Below are 11,307 nucleotides of genomic sequence, written 5' to 3'. Positions count from 1 at the left end.
CATAAGGTCCAAGGAGAGAAAGGATCATTTACTTACATCAATTATTTATACCATGTTAATAGAGATTGTGCTTATATATATCATCAAGTGCAAATCAAGAATTGTGATGCACTAACATATAAGGATAAAAATAAGAGGCATGTAAGGTGTCATCTTGGAGAAGCTACTAGAAGATCCTAGATTTATACTGATTCAATGAACTCATATCTTATTAATTTTTAATCTTTCTATTATTTATACCATCTAATATATATAAATAGTAGACCTATATATTTATCTTTTTAAAGTTGTTTGTTATAAATAAGACCTTCAACATTCTATATATTTAATTAATCTATTTTCACATTAATTTCAAGTAAATTAATCACTTCATGTATGGATTACAGACCTTAACTCAGAATGATTAAAAAGAAATATTGATAATTCTTGATGAGTATCAGAAGTATATCATTAAATTTTCAAACTTAAAAAGCCGAGGACTAAAGTATATATAACTGCACCAGTATTTTAAGGTGTATAATTAACAAGGCAGGTCTCTCTTATTACTCTACTACTCCCATTAGATTATCAAAACTCCCCAAGAAAATAAGATCAAACAACACAAGGGGGGGGGGGGGGTGTTAATATAAAGTCTCTGTACATAAAAGTGTTCTTATCAATCAAAAGGGGCCTTCCATGTAACTTCTTCCTTAGCTTGTGCTTGTGCATTTCGAAGGCGTTTTTGGTTCTGCATCAATCAAAACAATATGATGGTTTCAGTACTTAGAGATATTTCATGAAATATTAACAAAAATATTTTCTTTTAATTATTGATGATATATACCTAATCCAATTGCTTCTGTACTTTTCATCAATCGAATCCTCTTGCATGAAGCGATGAACATTCTGTAAATCCAAACAGAAAGATATTGATAAGATTTTTAATATTTCATGAAAAAATTCGGCGAAATAAAATCATAATTTGAAATTCTATTACTGAGAATCGTATGGAAAATATACAAGCAAAACCATCAAATTAGATTGCGAAATTTTGAGAAGATTGGTTGAATTTTGTCAAATACATGAGATTAGATCGGAAAACTTACTTCCAAGGAACGTCTCCGACTAACATCCAATCACCATCTTTATCTTCATAAGTAGGAACGTATTCAGTTCCATTAACAGGATCCACAAGCTTCCTCTCATTTTCATAATTACCTGTAATTAATCAATAAAATTCAAGTTTAATCTCTGCTTTTCATATACGGTGAAAATTAATACCAAAATTGGGGGCCGGAAAAAAGAAGAAGATACATACAGATGGTGAAGCAGCTGAACATCTTCTCCAAAGCGCTCAAGAGCTGTTCATAGCTGGAGTACAATTCCAAGTCTATCTTCCGTAGATACGGTGCTCCGTCTACTGCTACCTTCACGTATGTGCAGCTTTTCAACACGTTCTTCCTGAACGATCTCACCGGCGGCCATCCAACCACCTGTGCCCTGAAAAAAAACAAGATCACAAATTTAATATCACCTTCAAAAAAAAAAAAAAAATTCCTTTCTTCCATGCATGATTAAGACTCTTAAAGAAATAATCAAGAGCTATAAATTTGAAATTCTCGTCGTCTTACTTCTCAGCCGGTGGTTTTCCGGCACCGGAGGGATCGGTTATTGATTTATCTCTGTTAGCGCTCCCGAGATTCAGATCCACGGTTTCAGAGAATGCTCTCTTACTGTTGTTCTTTGATGTCGTCTCAGCACGAGAATCTCCTGGTAAAGCTAACGTCAGCTCCGTTTCCTTGAAATTTAGGCCGGTGACATCTGACGCCGGCAAATTACTCGCCGTCTCCGATGACATTTTTTGCAGACTTGATCGCTTGCTTACTTTTCTTCAAATGCTCAGCTCAGCTCAGGCAAGATTTGGGTAAGAAAGAGTTCGCTTATGTGTACTCTATATATCGATGGACAATCTCACTGGCAAGATTTCTAATCATCGACTCACAGTCTTCCAAGTGGACGTGCAAGAGCCGTTGCGATTCGTTCTATGGGTCCCACCCATTGGCCCATTGTAGATGATAAGTGATGACGGAAGCATGTGGTCTATTATTCACAGTGTGCTTAGGAGTTTGGGCGGCCCCTTGTCGGTTAGATCTGTTTCAAATTTTTAATAAAAAACGCGGTATCTCCACTGTGTATGACACTGTTAATGTTAATCTGTATAAATGTATATATGAACCGTCAGATTGGTATCTTATTCTAAAGGATGTGAAAAGCAAGTGGGGTCAAGGTGTTCGGGGGATTATGAGGTCAACTTTTGCGTAGAGTCCATGTGCAGAAAAAAAAAAACCCGATGGCAGTCGGACGCGCGACAAGCATGTGACCTTGTTGGCATGTCGGCAACGTGTCTCCTCCTCTTAGCTTTCCAACATTAAAAAGAAAAAGAGGTGTGGGGGTGAAATAAGGACTGACACGTGTAAGGTCGAAACCGATGGCGCACGCGGCTTTTGGGAAAATGGAATAGCCGTCGTAATCATTAGTCATGAGTCTCATGACCGGCATTTAGGGGTCTCCGTTTCTTCGAAGTCTTTTCCTGTAGTCGTAGGATGCACTTTCTTTACAGTAAATTACTTTAATACCCACTGTTTTTCTAAATGCCTATAATGCCCTTAATTGATTGTCAAAAACCTACCAAACTATTTACGCATGGTCAAAAAGTTATTCATTATGCAGGGAAAAAGATCGCGACCTGGCAGCGTACCCTACGTTCAAACACAAGGTGTCATGAAATGACCATCCTATCCCATTCCATCCTCTGTTTGGATGCTCTTGTGTATATTCTCATTGGCTTTTACACTAGTGCACAGGCCATCCAAGGGCAGCAATCATCCAAATAGAACCAATCTGATTTTTTACTATTGAATGAAAACAAAAATAAAAACTGAAAATGAATCAATAATAAATCAATAAGCACTGATTGTTAGGAAGAGAAAAAAAAAAACAATCAAATCGATAATTATCGATTTTGATTTTGTTTCTAGAACAAACCTTTATCTGTTCAATTTTAATTTCTACAAAAATGAATAGAAATTAGACCGAACCGACTATTTGACATCTTTACATTAATGTTTTCATCCCAATATTCCAAATTTCAATCAACCCATTTCATTTTGAACATACCATGCATGTAAGAAGGAAATATACGCTTTTGGGTTCTTGGGGGTAGTGGAACTAGATAAATGGTGATCACTATTTTCTACCCTCCCTAATCAAAGAACTAGATTCACCAAATCAAGCAATTTGATATGATGCCATAGAGATAACAAAATTGTTTTGCGAAAGCATAAGCTATTCTTTAGTGTCAGAGATTGTAATCATAGTTTTAAATATCACTATCGATTATCAGATTGATATTCAAATCAAGTAGCTAGGTATCAATATCGATCTCAACTGATATAGATATTTGAAACATCATGGTAGTTAAACAATTTTTTCAAGTCATGGGTTCCATGGTCATTTGGTGAGATAGATTCTAGATTTATTTTTAGAATTGCAAATTGCAACTTGCAACAAGAGAGCCTTCTTGAGTACGTTCTCTTGATTGACATTAGGGTACCACCATAGTAGACCCATTAAGAATTCTAACAACACTTGAAACCAGGGGATTATTGTCCATTTAGTCAAAGGAGGAATCAAATTAAAGCATTAATAATAGACATAAGAGGTTCTCATTTTCATGTAAAGTAGCCTATATTGTCAAGAAACATAGGCCCTTCTTCAGCTTTTGTGTCTCTCTAATAACCTTTTTTTGAGTCCCTGTTTCACACGCAAGGCAAAATGATGCCTATCATTACATGCATAGACAATATCTAACTCAATCAAGTCCTCTAGATTTTTATTTCAAAGAAAGCTCTTTCTTTAATTTTGTTGGGAAATGTGGTTTTAGACTTTGCCTTGCTATGTCCTTGTCTTGCCTTGATACACTTTTGTTTGGTAACAAGATAGTCCTCACTCCTTTATACTTACAGTTTCAAGACAGAATATTTTCAAATTTAGGTTCTTGTCTGGCCCAAACGATGTATAAATTACTACAACATTGAATGTAGCTATGGATTCTAAAACTCATAATCAATTGCCATAAATCCATTTTTGAATTTGGGCCCCGTCTTGCCTAAATAATGTAAAATCTCTACACCATTGAATGTGATATGGAGGGAAAGGAATGGACCCATGGTTATGGAGGATGAAACAAATAATCATTGACACCAATCCATCCTTCATACCTTTGGTTTTTTGAAATGGGCAAAAGAAGACTACCATGCGTGTACTGTTTGCACCCAGACACAAGAAGGGCAAAATGATCACCCTACGGCCCCACCCATGTGGGATGCTCTTGCGTTGGTGTAGGGGGCCATGTAGCTTGGCAGTGATCCCCCTTCCCTTTTAAAATTTTTCTATTTTCTATAATTATTTAATGGGAGAGATATCTTCACATTATCAATTTTTATTGATATCTTACACGCCAAGTCAATAACGGGAGAGAAACGGTACATTTAACGACAGAGAAAGGTACGCGATTGCCTGTTTGACTGCGTTGCATACATTAGTGTCTCCTTGTGTCTATCTCTCTCTTCCCTCTTACAAAATGATATATCTGACCCTAGCATATACTATGCAGCTTGGTTGCATTCAAATAATTTTTTAACACTAACCTAACATGTCGTAATAATGTTTTTAGTTGCACGTAAAAGGTCCTACTCCTACATTACCTATCACCATGAGAGACTTTGACATTGTATTGAAAGGGGGTACCAACCAAGCGTGTTAGTTGTCTTCAAAATGTTGCAATATTAGACTTAATCTTTTTTTTTGGTAAAAATATATTAGAATAAATTGAAAATCATCATTTGACTATATATATTATAAATTTTTTATGTCCCAAGTTTTAAACGAGTCTGCCTATTAATAGAAATATTAACGGTGTGAGAGAGGCCTTCCAGATAGTGTTTAGCTTTTTGATCCCATCCCCACCCTTAAAAAAATGTAGAATTAGCATATATAGCATTTGGTATTAATCATTTGAAGTGGTGAGGCAGGTGAAGAATAAATCTTAGTTTTTAAAACTTGGAAAAATTCAAAACACCTTGTCTCTTCATATTCATGCGTTTTTTTGATCTTCATACATTATTTTTATGAATTATTTTTTCATCTCCTCCTTTCACACCATTGTCTGAATTGTCTCTTCATTTTCTAAAGAAACTTCATCTATTTTCTAAAAGGCTTCTAGGTGACCTTATCTATTAGCCCTGTAAGAAGACCTTGTCTCTTCATGTATTTTTAAGAGACTTTTACCCCTTCATCTTCTAGAGAACTTGTCTCTTCATTTCTCATCTAAAAGTTTTTGCTTCTATAAGTAGAGGAAACCTCTTGTCATTTAAGCATCAAATTTTACTAAAATATTCTTTTGTAATATCACTTTATTTTTTTTATTTTTTTTATTTATATATATATTTTGAATTTTCAAGTCATACTTGTTAAAGTGTTCTTAATTTTGTAGTTTCAGTACAATCATGTAGTACTCGAATGACTCTAGGAGTAGAATTCACGATTATTGGGAAGTCTACGATCTTAAGAATAGTTTCAAATGAAAGAGTTTATACAAATAATGATTTAAAAATTTTCAATATTCTAACATATATATATATATATATATATATATTAAAAATCATCTTCGTATCATGATCGTCTCTAGGGAGTAGGAAACGCCCAGGGCACTACCAGCCATTGGGTTGTATCACACACATTCCTAGGCATACATCGAGATACGTGCGACATAGTTCAATTGCTGAATGCCTCCTAGCAGCACCCTGGGCACACGCCTCCCTGGAGACGGACTAAATTTGTAGATAGGTAGCAAGGGCCAGAGTTTGTGGTTGATGTAACAGTAGATCTGTAGATGGATAGACAGTATTTATGGTCCATAAATGGCAGTTGCAATGACAGTTATTTTGCCCTTCAACTAACTCAACGGTTGGATCTTCGTTTAAAGAAAGGTTTGATTTTGGTTAAAGCTTAACCAAAACAACTGTTTCCATAGATGATAAAAAAGGGCATAATAGTCAAATCATAGAATATATGTAATAATTAAAGGATTTACTTTACCAATCCGAGTCCTTCTAGAAGAATCAATATAATAATGACTTTGAACAGAATACGTAATTTCCGAGACTTTCTCTTTTTTTAGTATTTAAATACGTGTCGGGAAAAGCCCCAACTGACGTGACAATTTATTTACTAAAAAAAACTGCAATTTGTGGCGGACAAAATAGTGAAATCATATCTAAGGCTACGCAGTGTGTAACGGATCGGGGATCCCCATGGATTTTATTGGCATTTGAAAAAGCTTCTACTTGACAGAAACGCCCATAACTTTCTGTTTTTATACCAAATTTGCCCTTTAAGGCCCTATCCACGAACGGAGGGTGCAGCTTTTAGCTTGACCGAATTGAACTCAAACTCAAAAAGTGGGCCGATGTGGGTCAAGTGGTTCAGTTTTTCAAAATGTCCTACCCACTAATGAGGGGAGCTGAGTCCTGGGTCAACCGGTGTGACAGGTCTAGTGCTGGACCACAAGCAAATCCCGTGCCTCATTGTGGGTTGTGGGCCCCAATGAATATGGTGGACCAATTTTGTTGTGGTTCTGCTGGACCACGGGAGCTCTTAGGTTTTTTAACTCTCTTAACCACCCCAGCAGATGACGACCCCATGTACGTTATGTGAGAGAGGAAAGGATATATCTGTGCTAGGTTGTGGAAAAAAAAATTCCCACAACATGGGCGTGGGGATTGCTTCTCACATCCTCTCAAATCGATGTGTTGTCGATGTCTAATATCAGATGTGTCGATGATGTCGATCAATTTGTTCTTAGAGTTCCCTTTTGTTGTTGATTGAGCACAATTCCAATGTCTTGATGTGGTTCTATAAATGAGTGCAACAACAATTGAAAGGATTTACGGGTTTGTTTCATCTTAAAAAATGATTCTCATTATCTGAATTACATTATAGGAGAGCATCTATAATCTTAAGGAAAGTGACTTATAGCACGACTTAGCCTATCAATTCCTGAAGATTTAACATGTGTTTTTCAAGATCGAGATACAATGCATGATGCATAAGTTTGACATTAATTATTATCTATGGTTTGACTAAAATTCAGATATATAATGTTTAAACTAGAGAATGAGCAAATGTAGTTTAGATACCATGTTCCGAATTAAGTTTAGGGTTCATCATTTATGCACTAATCATGCGAAGGGCTCGTGCATAACATGGGCCCTCTCTCTATATCTCTATTATACACACTTATAATTACTTTGACCATGAATTATGTCAAAGATTAAAGCATGAATCCGGGTTTTGGCATCCAATGCTACGTACGTGCATGCATTAGTTTCAAGCATATACATAGAAGAGCTAATTAATGCATGTTACCCATTCAGATTATGATTAAATTATGAATGATTAGGGCCGTAATTAATGGTTTCAATGAACCAAGAACTGCACCTGATCTTAATGGAGTTACTTGCATGTTTTTTTCAATGTTTTAATTAATTCCCTGTGGTACAAATTATGTCACCAAATCAATGATTTATTTACTATTATAGAGAACTAGTTTGTTTTCAATTGTTTAAAATAATTATGATATCTTAGGTCATAGATTATGTAAGATTCAAATCCTTATATGAATCCCGATATATATATATATATATATATATATATATATATATATATATATATATATATATATATATAATGTCTCTTTAGGTATAAATATTTTAATGGTATTGTGTTTACTTGAAATATTTTAACCACATTTGTTTGAAAACTTAGGAATATATTGGATTTGATTGGGAAAAGATGACTTCAATTGAGAAAGATGCCCCTATTTTATGTTATGAAAAGAATTGAAGCTTCTCCTCATTTCATCCTTTGGTAGGTAGGGTTTTGCAAAATATCTACTCTTTTAATTTCCCCCTTCTCTTGGGTTGTTGGGGGTGGGGGAGGGGGTTTGGGTTTCTTAATTAAAAACTTACAAGTGAAATTAGACCAGGGTTTTAGTTCATCAAATTGATCTCAATGCGCCAAAATTTTAAAAATACCATCTTTTTTATCAATACCAACGATACATATTGGTATCGTATCAGTATCAGTCACAGATTGGCCAATATGATCGATCTGCTATCGATATCTTAATTTAAGAATTAGGAAAATAATTCAAAATTATATATAACATTTTTGGCAAAAATCAAGCTGTCATTCTGGAAATACTCCCACACACTCTCTCTAGCTCCTCCCTGACTATGTGGGCATTGTTTTAATTTAGGGTATTAGATCAGGCATTGGTCAATTCCAAATACAATACTGATATTGAAACGTATCAGATGTTTTTGCCCTCAATACGAATATGGATTTTGACCACTTTACCCTCAGTACTGTATCACCGCCACGGTATTAGCGAGGTATCGGCAACGGTGTTGGCCGATATCAATACAGATTCCGAAAAACCTACATGTGATCCTTTATTGACGAAATTGATTTCCTAACACCAATTGGTGTAACGTGGGAAAAAAAAAAAAAAAAACCACAGTAGCACTGTGGCAGTACAAATCTGATTATAAGTTGTTAGGTCCATCTTATTTTTCCGGCCTGTGAATGTGTGTTTCATGATTCTAAAAGAATTTAATGAGTCAAGTATGTATAACATCAAATCAAATGAATATAATCTTCAAGGGAATTTGTTTTCTGACGATGATCAAGCTAGAAATCCTTCTCTCCATTGCATCCATTTGAGTCGTTCAAAGGGCACCTTGGCTACATATGTAGTTCGGGTGGTGCGGACATCTTCTAGTGCACCCTCACACTGCAAAGGAGCCCAATGCCCTAAAAACCTGGTCAAGAGGGGTCTTGGTGCCACAAGGTTTTAAAACCTAGGATCCAACACAAGATTGGCTTCACCTATCTGATTTGAATCATATCAACATTGGTTGAAAATATGTCAAAACCCTTGAAAAATAGAAGGGGTGATGCTCTCTGCCCAAGGGTGCATGGAGGCACAGGCTGCGCCCAGACACATAGGGTGGGATAGGGCAGTCATTTTGGACGCATCTTGCACCCCAAGTATAGAGAACATTTTCTCAAAATTAGAATTGAAAAGAAAAAAAAATTTGTCACACATCTTTAATTTATTGAAGTTTTTTATTCAAATATCTTGTAGATTTTAGTAGAAGAGGAAAATTTTTCATTAATTGTTTATGTTGATTTAGTGACTAAAAGAATGCTACATAGTAAAAAAAAATTGAAAATAAAAAAAGGCATTCATGTTCGATTAACATTCCATGATACAAAGATCAAATTGATCACATATAACATCAAATCAAAAGAATATAATCTTCAATATGTTTTCTATTTTTTTATTTCTTTCTTTTCTTTTCCACTTTTCTCAAATCATCAGTGGTGACCTCAAACAAATAACATTTTGAGGAAAAACAATATATATATATATATATATATATATATATATATATATAGTTGTGTTTTCTATGATATGAATTAAGTAGTTGAAGTTCTAAGATAAAATGACTTCATTGCCCCTGATCACTTGGGGCTACAGAAAATTTTAAGTCTCATATCCTATTGAAACAAACAAGATAGGTAGCTAGTCATATTTCAGAATCATCATCAACATATATGTGTTTCCTCATCAGCCAGTTTGAACTCCACTCCAAAACCTTTGGCATCCGATCTCTTCATTATCCTCAACCTTTTGCATGACTCGGTAAACAACCTGCAAACAATATAAAAGTAACATTTATTAGTTTTTATCTAAATGTAATTAAAACTAATTAATATTAATAACAAAGAGACTTACAAACATCATCAACCATAACTGATTGCTGTTTTTCTACCCTAATTAACTTTAGAAGTAACATTTCTTCTTCTTCTTCTTTTCTCTCTTTTTTTTTTTTTTTTTTCTTATAATTTTATGATTTAGTTAACTTATATGCCTTTCCCTCCATCAAATGAATTTTTCTCCTCTCAGGTTCCCTACCTGGTCAGGTTCGTAGGTTCCTCTCAAAAGGAGAGTAGAAATGACGACCTCACCCCACCCGGTCAGTGTGTTCGGGCAGGGGGTGAGGTCGTCATTTCCGACCCCCTATGAGAGGAACCTACGAACCTGATCGGATAGGGAACCTGAGAGGAGTTAAGTCCCCATCAAATGGTTCCTTAAACCCCATTTTTCCTTTTTCAACAACCTTGGAGTTTGGATCACCTATTTGTACGTGTATGCTTAATTTAGGTGATGACAAGTGTCCTTTTTGCTTCCATAAATGTTCCTCTATTCACTCTTAATAATGAGGAACAAAATTCTTTTTCCATTTTTCTTTCTATAATAATGCTCACAAAAACAGAAATGACCTCACTATTGAAGCTCTTCTTCACCTACCTTTAGGGGTGTAAATGAATAGCCAAAATTTGTTTCCGTATCCGTTTAGCAGTATCCGAATCCATCCGAAACCTAAATGGATTCGGATATGGATAGGCTATAGCTATCCGATAAGCTATATTTACGTGTAAATGGATAAAATATTCGATCCGTATCCGTGTCCTTATCTGTTTAGCACTATCCGAATCCGTCCGAAAGCTAATCGGATGCGGATGCGGATATAGCACTATCCGAGCCGAATCCGATCCCATCAGTTTACATCCCTACGTACCTTATCTTAAGGGTTATGAGCAGTTTGGTATTCAAAAAACAAAGTGCCATTCGCGTGGGGATAAGTTTTCAAGACATAAATGACCTCAATATTGAAGCTCTTTTTCACCATTCCTAGCTTAAGGATTATGGGCAGTTTGATCTATTGATAATAAAAAAATAAAAAATAAAAAAAGGGCGCTACAAGTACGGGCATGTGATCCGGGCTGCTACCATGTGATATGTTTTTCTTTTTAGAGTGGCAATGCCGACAAAGACAGAAATAATCTCACTATTGAAGCTCTTCTTCTTCCCCTATCCTAGCATAAGGGTTATGGGCAGTTTGGTCTATTGAAAAAAAAGGGTGCTTCCGGTAGGTGATCCGGAGGTCAGGGCTCCTACCTCGTGATATGTTTTTCTTTCTAGAGTAGTAATGCCAAAAAGGACAGAAATAACCTCAATATTGAAGCTTTTCTTCACCTATCCTAGCTTAAGGATTATGGGCAGTTTGGTCTATTAACAAAAAAAGGGAGGCAGTTCAAACTCCCAAACTCCCAAGTCGATTCCAAGTTCCAGCC

General features: G+C 35.5%; 2 protein-coding genes across 3 annotated transcripts in view; both read right to left on the bottom strand.

Annotated features, from left to right (window-relative positions):
• Positions 1-430: 430 nt before the first annotated feature.
• Positions 431-11,307, bottom strand: part of LOC122652360 (auxin-responsive protein IAA1-like) — a 26,913-nt gene continuing 16,036 nt past the window's right edge. Inside the window, exons 4-8 of one of the 2 annotated variants that reach the window (XM_043846073.1) lie at positions 1,611-1,839; positions 1,298-1,479; positions 1,086-1,197; positions 824-885; positions 431-727 (exon numbers count right to left, since the gene is read on the bottom strand). In XM_043846073.1, coding sequence (XP_043702008.1) covers positions 690-727; positions 824-885; positions 1,086-1,197; positions 1,298-1,479; positions 1,611-1,837 — 621 coding nt within the window. In that variant the 5' untranslated portion in view covers positions 1,838-1,839 and the 3' untranslated portion in view covers positions 431-689. Of the gene's footprint in view, positions 728-823; positions 886-1,085; positions 1,198-1,297; positions 1,480-1,610; positions 1,847-11,307 lie in introns of both variants that reach the window. The other variant, XM_043846074.1, reaches the window with a different exon arrangement.
• The window catches only part of LOC122651081 (auxin-induced protein 22C-like), a 2,493-nt gene continuing 900 nt past the window's right edge, over positions 9,715-11,307 (bottom strand). The window contains exon 3 of the mRNA XM_043844417.1: positions 9,715-9,820. Coding sequence (XP_043700352.1) covers positions 9,715-9,820 — 106 coding nt within the window. The remainder of the gene's footprint in view (positions 9,821-11,307) is intronic.

This window comes from Telopea speciosissima, chromosome 2, assembly GCF_018873765.1.
Source record: "Telopea speciosissima isolate NSW1024214 ecotype Mountain lineage chromosome 2, Tspe_v1, whole genome shotgun sequence".
NCBI lineage: Eukaryota > Viridiplantae > Streptophyta > Magnoliopsida > Proteales > Proteaceae > Telopea > Telopea speciosissima.
Note: the sequence above shows the minus strand (reverse complement) of the source record. Positions and strands in the feature narration are given on the sequence as shown.